The 15,508-nt window shown below is 38.6% G+C and overlaps 1 protein-coding gene across 2 annotated transcripts; it reads left to right on the top strand.

The window, feature by feature from the left end:
• Nucleotides 1–1,891: 1,891 nt before the first annotated feature.
• On the top strand, nt 1,892–10,765 carry LOC119658344 (segmentation protein Runt). Of its 2 annotated transcripts, XM_038065691.1 has the most exons (4): nt 1,892–3,082; nt 3,134–3,942; nt 7,204–7,338; nt 9,233–10,765. In XM_038065691.1, exons 2-4 carry the CDS (start codon nt 3,450–3,452, stop codon nt 9,958–9,960), a joined length of 1,356 nt encoding a protein of 451 aa, XP_037921619.1. In that variant the 5' UTR covers nt 1,892–3,082; nt 3,134–3,449; the 3' UTR covers nt 9,961–10,765. The 2 variants fall into 2 exon arrangements, with proteins under 2 accessions (XP_037921619.1, XP_037921618.1); XM_038065690.1 differs by having other exon boundaries at nt 1,892–3,942.
• The last annotated feature ends 4,743 nt before the right edge of the window (nt 10,766–15,508 follow it).

Below are 15,508 nucleotides of genomic sequence, written 5' to 3'. Positions count from 1 at the left end.
TGCAATTTGATGTTGTTCTTTCTTTTAGCTTTTGCGTTGACGTTGCCACCATGTACTTCGTCTTGACTTCATTCATGTGCACCCCAAGATCTCGCGCCGTGGGGCGCCTGCTCGATCTGGATGAAGGTAGACTGTACATTTCGGGTTGTTCTTCCCATGATGTCGATATAGCATAGGCCAGTAGTTGGGTGGACTTAAAGAGGATCGTACTCCTCGCATTTATTTCAGCATCACGGATCACTTTTTCGAGGGCCAGGTTAAAGCGGACGCATGATAGAGCATCCCCTTGTCTTAGACCGTTGTTGATGTTGAATGGTCTCGAAAGTGATCCTGCTGCTTTTATCTGGCCTCGCACATTGGTCAGGGTCAGCCTAATCTGTCAGAATTCTCTCATGACTGTGTACAGTTTCACTCTGGCCATGCTGTTAAAACGATGAAATGCCAAATAATAAACATCATTGTTTTCATCTCACCATAATAAGCATTCAATTTGAAATGTTTTTGAGCGAAAGGATCGTTCCATTGAAGTTATGAAATCCTTCACCACGACGGTCATGATGATGTTTTTAATGTTTTTGAGTAAGTTTTTGGAAACTATAAGAGATTACGGGGTCGGATCCAAGAAAATGACATGTTGAAAGTTCGATTAGGCGGTGATGATATATGCGAGCGATATATAATAGCTCTGAAATGAAACAAATCCAGAGAACTGCACCCCTTAGTCATCAGAGCAGCAATCAACTTTCTTCTTGAGAAATGTTAGCGACTTGGCTTCGAATTTGTTGTTTCTCCGTTTCAGTTTCTAGTGTGAAAGAATTGTATGAAAGATCTTGAAATGAAAAACAACCAAAAGAAAACAAACGTGTAATATCTGGGGTAATTCCATTGCATAATTGCAAAAATACTCCTAAATTTGAACGTAATAAAAATTTTATTGCCCCTGAAATCCCCTACCTGACTCTCTCAAGGAAATGCCTTCATGTTATCATTCCAAATAAAGGTTAACCTAAATATTGATCTCATTAAAAGACAAAGCCATAAAACTTGGCTACGAATTCTCCGAACAGGCATCATTTATCCGTAAATAATTCTCGAAATGAATCTCTAAAAATTCTGAATGGATCCGGTAACCCCAGTACCTGCTTAAATTAGCCTCCTGAAAAATCTGAAAATTGGTCTCATCAAGTGAGAAGTAAGGGGCTACAGACTATGTATGTACCTCCAAAGTAAAACAGCCCCACCCACCAACACAGCATTTTTACACAAAACGTTCCAGGTAGCAGTAGCTGCCCTCGGAAGCAGCAAAGGCATTGTACAAACCATCAATTAACGGAGTAATTTCTATGGTAGAAAAATTCATGTAGTAGTTGCACCCATGCCACCCCATCAGAAAAATGCAACAACCACGCTAGTTTCCTTTCGTACCAACAATGCTGCTGTGGTGACTCAACTGCACTGTGCCTAGTGCCGTATGCCTTCAAATTACGTATCGCATCTATCGTGTAGATCGACAAATGGAGGCGGGATATTTCATTCCAACTCAACGAGAGGGTTGGTTACGGTGGCCACATTTAGCTTTCACGTCCTCTTTCCTTGGATTTCTTTGCCCAAACCGAAGTCACCGCCAACCATCGAGACGCAACCGGCCAAAGACAAGAGTTTTGTTGGTAACCGAATGCGGCGGCGTTGGCGGTAGCAGCGGTAGTGTTGTGCGGTACAACTCCATGGCAGATCCTTGCGGCGAGTCCTTCGGGGCAAGGGAAAACTCATTGCTATGCGGATTGTACAAGCACAGAAAAGAAACTAATAGAACGACTGCCGAACACAAGGGTGTACCTGCTGCCATCACCAATTTTTCTCTCTCGTGAATTTTATTCTTTTCCAGGACATACAACGATAGTAAGCAGCCTGGCCTGTCAGGATACTTTATATGTGGTGTTGGATTTCGATAAATTTATGCTGTTGTATGTGTGCAGAAACATTCTAAGGGGAGGGATCCGGGAAAGATATTCCCTGTAAGGTGTTGGTTTTTCGTACGTAAGGACACATGTAGTCGCGAGAATCATGTCGCCTTCGCGTCGTAGGGGAAACAACAGGAAAGGACTAAAATGATAGAGTATCGTGTGGTTTCATCGGCGGAATTTTTCCATGAGCACTTCTGTTTGATTTTTCATGTTTGCTGGTGGTAGTGTCTGTCAGTGGGGTGCAGCTCCAGAAATAGGGGTGGGTGCTGGATGGCTTTTTGGAATATTGCATTTTGCACGAATACCACTAGGCGGTGGTTGCATAAGGATGTACAGAGCAGGAATAAAACATGTCCACCCCACTTCGGATCCCACTACCGCCTGCCCGTTTCCATCATTCAGAGCGAGAAATTCTGCTCAAAAAATTATAGCCACTACTTTCCATTAAAAAAATTCATTTGTGGTAGTACGAAGGGGCAGGAACACAGCCGATTTGGGAGGGGCAGGAGGTAGGCTTGTTTATAGTTTTTCTTCGCCTTTTTTCCGACGGAGAGGTTTTGCCGGGTTTTGCCCGCTTTCGTGCATAGTAGGTAGGGTTTGTTTGGATTTTTGTTGTTGTTTCTGTATTGTCTTCCTGCTCCCGATGTTTTTGGGTGAATTTTTTCGGGACTGTTGATTGTTTGACGACGAACGAAATATTCCTTTTAGGCTAGCGGTGGTGGTGTTTTTTCACTATATCAACATCTACACGTTCTTGGTGTTATTGCGTTCGCTATTTGCTCCTGGATGGATAGGAATGTCGTTTTCTTTGAGTGTGTGTCGTAGACGTTGTCGTTCATTTGATGACCAAGTTTTGTTGGAAAAATGGGAAAAATGAAAAACTTGTGTCAGCGGCAGCAGATCGTCATCAACAGGGGGCGAAGATAAATTCGGTATGCTCAGTTCGAATTGAGACTTTGTGGTAACAGTACGGGTCTGTAAGTTTTGACCACTCTGCAACCCAAACGTGTTTTTGATTTTTTGAATTGATCGCCTGATGTTAGATACGATACTTGCGTTCGAGGATAGTGTGTTGACCAGGCTGTACGTAAATATATACGCCTCTGACTAGACAAAATGTGCGTGAATTCATTGAGTTGATGTATGATAATGATGACTGATTCGTTTAGAAAAATTAAGGGATTTGATTTTTGTGCGCGCGCAACTAGTGATGGATATGACATCAATCATAATTTCTACGGATGTTGCAGTGATGATTTGACGACCGAATCGGATTTTTATTTTTAGCTGCAATCAGTGATTGAACACCCAATTAGTGGACGAGTCGCGACGGATCTACTTGTTTTAATTTAAATCAGTTTAAATCGTTCGAGGAGGGAACTCATTTTGGACAATTTTCAAGTGCGGGACTTCTATCGAAAATATTGTGAATAGTGATAATAAATAATATTGAGTTTGCTTCCTATCAATTTCGTATTATTCTAAATGCATTTACCGGCCCCACTACCGCAACAATCAACCGTAACCGATCAATGCCAAACGGAACTCGCCACTATGCCCACCACAATGACCGATATGCTGGCCAATCTCCATGAAATGCTCCAGGAATATCATGGGGAATTGGTCCAAACAGGATCACCATCCATTCTCTGCTCGGCACTACCCAACCATTGGCGCAGTAATAAAAGTCTTCCGGGCGCGTTTAAAGTGATCGCCTTGGATGACGTTCAAGATGGCACATTAGTGACGATAAAAGCAGGTAATGACGAGAATTATTGCGGGGAATTAAGGAATTACACGGCTGTTATGAAAAATCAAGTGGCGAAATTTAATGATCTACGATTCGTTGGACGTAGTGGTCGCGGCAAATCGTTCTCGATAACGATAACTATTGCATCGTACCCTTCGCAGGTTACCACGTATACGAAGGCGATAAAAGTTACTGTGGATGGACCGCGTGAACCACGATCCAAACAAAGTGAGTTTTGATCCTTATTAAGTTGTTTTATATAATATACGTAAAATGTTAGACAAGGGGGGTTTTACTTGATTTGCTGGAGAAGTTTTATTCTAACTCTGTATTTTGACCTTTCACCCCATTTACGGGCCGTTTGAGGTCTCTTTTACTTGGGAAATACTCATTCCTTTTTGTCATAAATAAAATAAAACTGAGGAAAAAGTTCAAGTAGGAGCAACACAAGCTCTGGGATATCATACCAAGTCTTTACCTTTCTTACAGTCAAATTGATAGGAGAGCATTGTTTGAAATCATAAATTTCAAAATGTACCAACAGTATTTATTTGACAAGTTTTATCACCTTCACAAGTTTTTATTCCAAAGGAATCTTTATATTTTGTATAAGGACTAGTTTCGGTTTATGGTTTGAATTAGGAGGTAGTTAGTTAGTCGAAATTTTAAGTGAATGATTTGACTTTGAAAATATACGTATTTGTATACATTCCAAAATACTATTGGCCAATAAAAGGAAGTATCGTCAAAGTCAAATCTTCCACTTATAGTTTCGGTTGTCCTATTATCAATGTTTGCAGAAGTTTCTTGTTGTTACTTCAAGTTCTAATAATGACATTGACGGCCCAACTATATGGGGTGGAATGTTCAAGTTAAGTTTTGCTAATCTGTACATCCTGCCCCATTGCAAATTTATCAATTCAACAAAATGTTTGAAAAAGTTGTTTATCCATCATAAATGGGTACATTTATGTATACCAATGCTGCAATCTTTTTCTTTAATATGATAACAAACGCAGTAAGTTTGTTTATGACATAGGACGTTATACAAGAAATAAACACAAACATTTACTGGATGAAATCGCATAAGCATTTGGCAACCTTTGAGAATTCTAGTCTTCATTCATTTGAAAATGTCCTTTTTCACCTTCATCAGATTTTTTCTTTTTTGATTGGAATCTTTCGAAGCTTCTGGGACCGAATTAGCTGTCAGACAATTTTAAGTTCAAAGTATCCCATATCCAAATGAACATTTCCGGTGTTTACTTCTTAACTGATATCTATCTATTTCTTATATGCTGGTCAAATTTCTTCTCCATTTTAAATAAGAATAAATGGCAGTAACTGTCAGCTTCATTTCGTAGAGTCCAGCCAATTTATTTCATTTTCTGCAACCATTTCCTAACCGTACCATTATTTTGTGTATAATGCGATGTTCAGCAATAAAACAATATTGCGAATATTAATAAGAACTTTGATGAGGAAATTGCCTTCTTTCTAAAACTTGTATTGAAGTGTTTTTCACACCTCCAACAGGGCTTGAAAATTTAAAGACCACAGAGCTAAATGTTCTTTAAACAAAACAAAGTTCCTGTCGCCCAGCAGAACACTAAAACTGTAATATGTTTTGGTTGGTAATCTGGTTTTTCCTAATTATAAACATTGAAATAGGCGCCACATAACACAGTAAAGAAAACAACAGCCCTTCAAAGAGGGAAATCTAAATGTGCATCGAAGTTTTACTGCCCATAGCATTCGCAGCCACTGTTGGTTTTAAAAAATTTTATATGAGTCTTGGATTTCAAGCCTGGCGGCAATAGAAATAACAAAAGCAACTCAAGTAAACGTTTCATCAAAAGAAGCCAGACATGAAGATATAAATGGCTTTAAATAAAATTGGGAAATGCTGTTTTATCAGCCTATTGAACTATCGATTGAGGTAAATGCATGATGCCTCCTATTGTTACTTTTTCAAAATGAAATGCGAAGTTTAGTGGGCTATTTCATTGAGGTTTGAAATTAACCACAACATACACAAATTTAAAAAAAATATTTAACCTACTTGCGTCACATGGATGCTTGGATTGGAGGTGGAAACTTCTGTAGCTATACTTGGGACGTAAGTTTAAAGTTGGCATGAGATGAACCTCTTTCTGAGAACACATTCATTCTACAGACCTCATTATTCCATTAATCATCCCAATTTTAGTTACCTTTTAATATTTCATATATTTTGATGAAAGTCAATGCTCTATGTGTATTTTGCGAAAACTGCATCATTCTGAGTTGTCGAGCAACCCTTCTGTTATTCATGTGCGATTAGCGCCAATCCTTTTGATGGGGAAATTTCATTTCATTCAAATTTTCACTTTTCGATATTCCTCAATCATCTTCAAGGAAAGACAATGTTTCTAGTCTTTCCTTGAAGATGACTCCACATTCCACATTCTTGTGAAAGACGATGTGAGCACTTGACATATGCAACTTTAAAATTATTAAACATAGCTGGGACCAATCGCGAATTCCAGGGAGAAAATTTTATAGAGTTTTAGATTGTGGATCGGAATCATTCTGCCGTGATTCGAATAAGTTATATTTTCCAAAAATTCGTAATCTATGAGGTTTTAGAAAAAAAATCGGGAAAAGTGCCCCATTTTAAATCATAAAAGCCCCCGAGCTTGAGTCGAATTCCCGCTCAAATCGCTGATACCTTTTCAAACAGCTTGGAGAGCCTCCTCAGAAAATGCCACTAAAATCAATCTAGATCATCAAAATATTATCTTTCCTTTCTTCGAATGTGAAATCTTTGATCCAACACCGCCACAACACGCTTACACATTCAGCCCAGAATATTTATTTTCCTTTCAACAATTTTCATAAATTTTAACAAGAAGCCGCCAGCAAACATTTTACTTTATTGCACGTCCAAGAGTGAAAAAATGGGTTCAATAAAACGAATGTTTATAATTGTAGACTGTTCTCGATATCGATGGAAAAGATGAAAGAAATGCAAACAACCAATTCATATTCAGAATAACTTTTAATGATCTTTCATACAGCGCTTTATGGATAAGCACATTAGCTCCAGACCTGACTTTGTTTACGAGATGATCTACGTAATTTCTGTATGTCCACTTGAATGTTTATTAATAATTTTTAATGACAAACATTTGGCTGACAAATTGGCCAGAAATTGTGGCTGAGAATTATGCCAATAAAAATGGTGGTGAAATGGTTTTGCGGCATAAATGAAAATATGGGAAGCTTTCGACGAATTCGATTACTAATAAAGGCTTAAACTTTTTATTAACTTTGTGATGTGCAGTGTTATCTTATATTCCAATGACCGCTAATATAAAACTTCCTTAGTTTTCTCCATGAGGACAGGAGCTAGAATTACACCTTACACCTTACGTAGCACTTCTGTTTTACTATTATATATCCAGACAAATAACCATTTATTAATATGAAACCAACTTTTTTTAACAGCTTATGGATACGGACATCCCGGCTCATTCAACCCGTTCATGCTCGGCACAAATTGGTTAGATGCCGCCTACATGTCCTACGCTTGGCCGGATTACTTTCGGCATCAATCCATTCATCATCCGGCTTTATCAAAAGGTAAGCAAACAAAAATGAAATGCTGAAAAGCTGTAATTTTCGAATTTTTACGAACAGCCACTTCCTTGTTTGATTTCTGCAAAAAAAGTTTAGAATCACGGTTTTATCTCTGCAACATGCATTTCCAATATCCGCTAGAGTCTCATTCGCATTCCGAGTACTAGCCTCCCGCTCTGTAGACGAAGTAAATCTACAGACTAGGTACGTAGCAGCAGGGTTTAATACACTAATCGATACCATTGTTGAATTGGTATAAACTTGGAAATGCTTTTCATTCCCTAGCTCAGTTGGCCAAAAAACAATGCAATGATTCCACTTGGGTCGTTTCGAAAAATAATAGTAAGTTTGGGAACATACCCTTCATGTGAACACACAAGCATTGCTGCGTTTATCCCTTGCCCACCCTTATCGGATAGTAGGAAACCACCACCTATAGTGGTGTACCACCGAAAAACATCCTTTCTATGAATCGTGTATAAATAGTCGAATAAAATGAGGGATATAATCCCTTCTGTGGGCAGCTTTCGATATCAAATTGTACACATAGTGTGCACCTTTTTCGTAAGCCTAGCGTCCTCCGATCAGAATCGCGTCGCCCACACTCGCATACGTATTCAAATGCTAAGCCGTTTCGTTTTTGTGTGACACCCCAACCCTTCGGTACTCAATTTCTCGCATTTTGCCAATACACTCCACTACAGTGTCTGCAGATTAAAATGCGATCGGTTTAAAACAAAACCTTGCAAAGGGTTTTTAGTGTTTAACCATTGGCAATTTCACCCTTTCCTAGCAGAGAACAGTTGTATGGACTGAATTCTATTGTGCACGGAATCGGAGGACGCATTCAATTACACTGCACCTTATCAATAAGGTTACACAGTTTTTAGCTAACATGTAGTCACATTTTCGGCAGTTAAGAATAAAGCAAGTGAATTCAATACAAAAATCGACAACAAGCTGGATTTATGTAAAATTTTTCAGAAGATATTTCCGAGGAAAGTACAAATCCTCGGAAAAACCTTTTAATAATTTAACCTGGTGTATAATTATGCACACATATTCAGTGAAGGTGCTTCACAATATTAGAATCAAAACGCTTCTTTGCACCATATCTATCAATGTTTATTTTCAACATGGCTATTAGGTAGCCCTTGATTTTCACTACTCACTATTTGCCGTTGCCCACACAAATATAGTGGTACATTACAACACTCATACTCAACATACATGACAATCCTGTTGTTGGTCAAGCCTGTAGCTGGCGGTGGGCAAATGAAAAATCACTGTGCCAAAAATTTCAGTGTTGAAAATCTAACCACGATTAATTTCAAAGGATTACGGAAAAGAGTGAATGAATGAATGCAAAAGAGGATTCAGGTTTGGCCAACATCAGCGGCAGGCTAACAAGAATAAATGGCGAGGGTGCTCAGGCCAAATTGAACCAACTCATTGGTTAGTGAATGTATGCTTGTACAATGTGCAGTTGTTAAGCAATACATATGCATATGTATATGCATGCATATAAATAGATCCTGAATAGTCGGTGCTCATGGCGACCTACCTTTCGTAAGTGCGACAAAAAAGGGGACATTACTCTCGACTGGAGTGTCATTTATTTAGGCACCTAGTTTATGCAGCTAATGGATGGCTTTCGTTTAAAAAATGTACATCCCGTCGAATGTTGTGCATTCATGGTTTTTATAACACAACGTACACATTTGCAACAAAATATTCTTTGCAAGATACCAACGCTTGCGGTGAAACAATAAGAAATATTTAATTCGAGTCCTAATTCAAACGCATTAATTAACAAAATTTGGCTGTGGTAATCTTTTGTTTGCAACATTCCGATCTCCGTATAAAAAACTAATCATTTTTTCTTATCTTTTTCCAGGATCTCCAACTATGCCAAATGGTGCTCCTCCAAATGTTCCACCGCAATTAAACTCCGTGCCTGGTGCCGAATTTCTTCCAATTGCGACTGCCGCCGGTTCGCCACCTTCACTACCTCCAGGCATGACAAACCCTCCGCTCATTACAAGCCCACCTGGATACCTACCACAGTTCCAATTTGCCGCCGCGCATCCCGATCTTTTACCGAAAAACCCATTCCTGCCCTACAATTTAACGAGTCTACGAATGCGCCACAACCTGCAGAATATTAACAACAACCACACAACGCTTCGAAATGGTAACAACGATCATATGAACCCTGGTCACCTGTCACCAGCTTCATCAAGGCCTTCATCGTCAAGTCCACCATCGACCCACAGCATATCAGCGAAAATGAATACGTCTCTGGATGCGGGATCACCGCAAGGTCACACCTCAGATGATTCGGATGATGAACAAATAGATGTTGTGAAGTCCGCATTCATTCCAATCCTTCGACCGAAAGTGGATAGTTCTGCGAAACACTCTCCCAACGCGGCTGCATTACCTGAAGATACAACTATCGAGAAAATTATGGAACACACTCCGCCTAGACAACGTTGTGAATTGAAAGCGACATCTGCGATGAAAACCATCCACCACGATTCATCTCGATCAAGGAGTAGATCTCCTATGGATACCAAGTTAAAGACGGCTGCAACAAACAAAACTGTGTGGCGACCCTACTGAAACACACAAGAGATGTATCTCAAACTGTTTCCATATTTGGTGCTTAACTTGACAGGTTCTATATTTGGCTGACAGAATAGCATCACTCTGCAGCAATAAGATCTTTCACGGGAACCACAACTCTTTCTAGGCAACGTCCAATGAGCTGGGCCAAATCTTACTGTGATTTTGATGGCGTATTCTTCAAATCGTTAAACTTGTGATAGTCATTATAGGAAATTCCAGTTCGCCGAAGGATTTGAGCAGGCCCGGCCCGACGTTTCCAACACCAGAAAAGAGTTTATCACTTATCGTATAGGATCGTCGAAATAGTCAGTTTCATGGCTAAACGCCCTAGTCGACCATTCACCTGTAAATATATTCTGTAAATTCTGTGCATTTAATTTATAAGAATGGCTTCACTTATTTATTACTTTTAGAACAATTGAGATTAGCCGCTGTACACTTTAACAATAGGAAATCAGTTCTTCTATCTACTATGTAAATATGAGTACAAAGTTTGATTTCTTTTTTTATAAAAAAACAAATGTAGTGTATAAAATGTAAGTAGGAGTCTAGGAATTTAATAATAATGAATAGAGAGTATATGAAAAATGTTAAAAATCATACGGATTACTATAAAAACCAAATTATCTATTAACTGAATGCGAATTAAAAATTATTCAAGTTATATTTTCTATTGTACCTCCTGAGGGAAAATAAGGATCACACCAAACACCGATCGAGAAAATATGTTTTCATGTAATTTTTATCAATTTGTTGTTTTAAATCAAATTCAAGAATAGAGAAATCATTCAATGGAAAACAATTGTTTTATTTGCTTTTTTCGCGTTAGTAATGCACAACAACACGACTCTGCTGCGACTTTAAAACCGTTGAGTAAGCTGAGGATTAGTTTGACTAAATGCTAAGATGGCTTCCACAGGTACGCATGGGATGAAGTCTCCTTCTTGTTTCTATGCTTTTGAATTATGTATATAGCTTGCTGAAGAAGATGCATAGGTATGTAAATGATATCTAATATTCACTATATTTGGTATAACGTGTCCACAAAGCCTAAGTGCCATCGTTCCCGGTTCGACGAAATGCACTGTACCTTTCTCCTGGACGTCCCGAGAAGCATACACCTCGTTCACAAGGGCGGTTGTCACAAAGAAATATATTTGAACACTCTATTCTGGAAAGTGTCGTGATAAATACGTAGTGAGAACAATTGAAGTTTTTTTCGCAAAACTGATATGGAAGACAATGGCAGAGGGCCAAACTGGCCCTTGGCGACAAAGCCCTCCGAAAGTGGTGGTATAAGAAGCAAAGGCCGGGAGGGGGCTGTGTCTGAACAACGCAGAAGGAAACAGTTTCCGACCGCTCACTTAGAAGCGAAGCTAGGAACCGCGCGGAAAGTCCTCAGGCGGAAAGGCTGCTCTAATGAAGCAAATCAGCAGAACACCGGTAAAGATGGTCCATTTGCAGAAGCTCACTAAATTCAACCCGAAAAAATCAGTGGCCGAAAAAAGAGTACTGCCGCATTTCCTGGTGCAAATTAGCTCAGACAGTATGGCCAGTAACCTGAGCAGCATTAGGTCCCTCAACTGTTAACCAGTGCGCTTTAGGCGCTTACAAAAAAGTGAAGTGACCCAATGTCGACGCTGTGGCACTCAGCAGTTAATTGCCAAATGACTTTGCGATGCGTTAATTGCGGAGGCGGCCACAACGCAAAAATTGCAATCAAGCAGAGGCCGAGCACACCTCAAAAGTCGCCGACCTGCACCGCTAGTTCTAGGACTCGCATTGTGGACGTTGTCCGCCAAGGTAATGCCGAGAAGCCGCAACCAACGACGAAAGGCAATATTGAGTTTATGATGATGATGATGCTTAGCATGTGTAAAGATCTGCAATTTGATTTGCTTCCACTCGCATGCGGCTCAAATTAAAAGCATTACAAAATTTTTGATCACACAGTATAGCCTCTGCTACCTATGCGACCACAAATGTACCACAGAATGGTCTTCGGATGATTGCGATTAACGCCAATTCGATTATAAGAATCCATTGAAGAGCAAAGCTCCTCGATTTCACTGTCAGGCAAAAGCTTGACATTGTTCTGATTTCAGGAACCCACCTCAATCCGAGGCATTAACGTTCAAGGATCTCGAATTTGTGAAAAACGATAGGCGGAATTGTAATGAGGGAGGTGGGACTGAGATTCTTCCAACTTTAAGGAGGAATTTGCATGTTGCATAATTACTATATCATTACTGGTGGTCTAAACGCCAGGAATACGTCGAGGCTAAGCGCGACAAATAAGTTTGTTCGGGGATATTGGGAGCAATGTCCTCCTGATGGAAGAAACGGTGGTCTGGTGGCGCTCAGTGATAGAAACCTCATAATCGAGGAAGTAATTCTGTCTGTCTTCTCCAGTTAGAGACGTTGACGCTGGACAGCAAATCATCTCCAAAATCAAACTTCGAAACAATATGGAACACTTCAGCCGTAAAACGGTTAAAAAAATTGAAAAGCCTTCTTCTCATGTGCGTCAATACTATCTACTGGATCTATCCAAGCAACGATTTCAATCTTGGCAATGCATCTAGCCAAGATTTAAATCTGCTTAAAGCTGTGCGAAAAATGATTCGCGGCATTCGAAATTTATTGCGAATGTTGCGAATGCGAGCAAATAGATGCCGCGCCGAACTCGCCACGGGTGTGGAGGACTAGCGGTGAGAAGGTGCCGTTGGTTGGGACAGGAAAAGACCGCATGGAGATGAGCCGCTCTCTCCTGTCTTGACCACCGGCAAGTGCACACAGCACGTTTTCTTTTTGAACAAAATTCATCGATTATCCAAATTGAAGTATTCTTTTAATGTGTAGTGGTTTTATAAAATCAAGTTCAATTAAAATTAGTAACTAGCTAAATTCGGAGTATCGTTTTATTTAAACCGAGGAAAAACAGACGTAGAACTAAATTCAAATGGAAATGATGGAAACTTGTAGTTTTCTGGGAAACAAAACCTTATTAAAATCGATTTGATGTTTGTCTGGCTGTCTACTTGTCTGCCCCACTTGATTTAGTCCGAAACGGTTGAACCTATTGTCACGAAATTTGTTTAGAACGTGTGATCTTTAAGTCCCCCTACATGCTGTAAGTGGAATGATTTCATGTTGACTTCACATGCGGGAAAGGGGTGTACACTTTTTATCATAATATGGTCTTGTGGGATATCAGATGAAAGCGCGAGCAATTAGTACTTGATAGCAGAAAGTGTAGGGGAGCTTGTTCTCACAATCTATTCAAATGAAAAATCTGAAAGCAATCAGGAAAACAAATCTATATAAAATCTAGACTTCAAAATATATCCCATTCCTTTTCCTGTTCAAATAAAGCTAATAATGGTACACTACAATTTTTAGAAATTTATAAAAAGGCCCGCTCAGATTCATTTGAAATTTGAACGAAATTTGGCGTAAGCAAAAAGAATGATAAGGGGATAATGGAAAATATTCAAAGATTAAAAAAAAATCCCGGTAATTACTAACGAAAGTTCCCAATTTTGTGTATACATATACATATGATATATATACATCAGTGCCACACTAAAGCGAAGCGTCTGTGTTATGTACGGGAACAAATTATTTTCCCCTTTATAACTTTTTTTTCACTTATCAGTACTGGTCAATTTAGATAAATATACAGGGCATTTCAAAATTATTGGACGTTAGCGACTTCTCATGTAATTTTATGGTGAAAATAATCAGAAATTTTTTTAAATTTTCCAAGGCATTAGCTGCCACAGGCTGTTTATTTTCAAAAAAAAATCTTTGCTTTTACACCACAAACTATTGAATCGCAGCTGGGACTATATATATTTTTATTGGTATATATATTCCTTACTTCTTCTGTTTTCCCATCCACCACGATTTCGACGGAGAAATCATTGTTTCGGCTTCCACGGAATGTACATTTAACCTTTCTCAATGTTGCGTTTGAGTCATACAAAACCTATTGGAGAATCTCCGTTGCATCCTCACTTCTAATATTCGTAGTAAGGATATTTTCTGACAAAGACCGGATTGGCAGTGCATCATAAATACTTTTTCGCCATCAAAAAATATTCCAGTGTCCATAATGTAGTGTTTTTCGCTCTGGTAGTGGTGTTGTTAGAAGCGGTGTATCATCGTGCCATAAGCTGCTGTACAGAGGAAGACTACCATAGCGGCCATAAAATAAGGGCTGACGATCTGAAAGTGCTAAAACTGGTAAGAAAAATTAACCAGCTAGACGCCTACGAAAGCTTATTCATTAGCAAACAGCCGGTAGACACTAGATTAAATTCAGATCTAGGCTATTTACCCTTATTTAAAAAACTTATAAAACACTAATTCTTCTTCTTCAGGATTTCTTTTTAAGGATCTAGATGTAAGTCTTCAAAAATTAATTTAGCCATATAACTAATTAGAATAGGATTATAGATTTAAATTAGTCTAAAACTAGCTAATAAACCCACTGATGAGCAGACTCGTTAGCACTGATGAAGGGAACAAGTCGTTTCCGAAATATTGGTATTTGCAAAATAAAAATCAACACTAGGGAATAGAAAAGCAAGTTTTAATTATTTGAAATAATTTAATCGCTAGAAATACTGCCGAATTACACTCAGATAAATAATGTAATATTGTATGTGATTGTGTGATTATGATTGTATATCTGTTGTATGCGACTTAGAAAGCTGATTCGTTGATGGTTGATCGAGTTGAACTTCTAGAAAAAATATTATATATTTGCTCTGTTCAGTAAAATATATCGAGAAAATATATTACTATTGTTACTCTTAAGGGGACGTGCCGGGTTCAATTTTTGTAAATTTTGTTTTTATATGATCGATTATCATTGAAAATACATCTGAAAATATATGGTAAGAATATGAAAGTCATATTGGATTTTAAAAATGAGTAGCCAGTGTGTATAGCGCGCCGGTCAAAGCCGCATTTCGAGCCTCTTCTTGTATCGTGGCTTCCATCTGCTATATATGGTGACACATTTTCAATTTGTTAGCATCTTGTATAAATAGAAGGGAACACTTTCGAAACTGGCTTTATCGGTTTCGATCCGGCTTGTGTACTGAAAAGTCACTTCTGTCAATACTGTAATAAATTTTTAAACGCGATTTTCCAAAACAACATTTTCTGTATTGGCGTGGGGGATTGGAAAAAACCACTTGACCATTCGTTTTGAAATTTTAATATATCATTGTGCACATTCAAAGCAATAGAATGAACCTCGGAGATGGAGAAAGGTGCTAAATATTTTGATTTACACCAGGTTTTTTGACACCGAAACTCCGATTAAAGCCCCATTCTTGTTTTTTAGACATCTTAGTGACAAGAAATCATCCACACCGTCAATTTTTGACGATTTATTAAAAAAATTATAGCAAGCAAAAAGCAGTCTAAAAAATTGCATGAATACAAAAAGTAACTTTAACATTATGATAATATTTATTCAAAATTTCACCAAATACCTGTCTTTTTCCCAGAAAACAAACCGTTTGAA

Source organism: Hermetia illucens, chromosome 5, assembly GCF_905115235.1.
Source record: "Hermetia illucens chromosome 5, iHerIll2.2.curated.20191125, whole genome shotgun sequence".
Classification (NCBI taxonomy): domain Eukaryota; kingdom Metazoa; phylum Arthropoda; class Insecta; order Diptera; family Stratiomyidae; genus Hermetia; species Hermetia illucens.
Note: the sequence above shows the minus strand (reverse complement) of the source record. Positions and strands in the feature narration are given on the sequence as shown.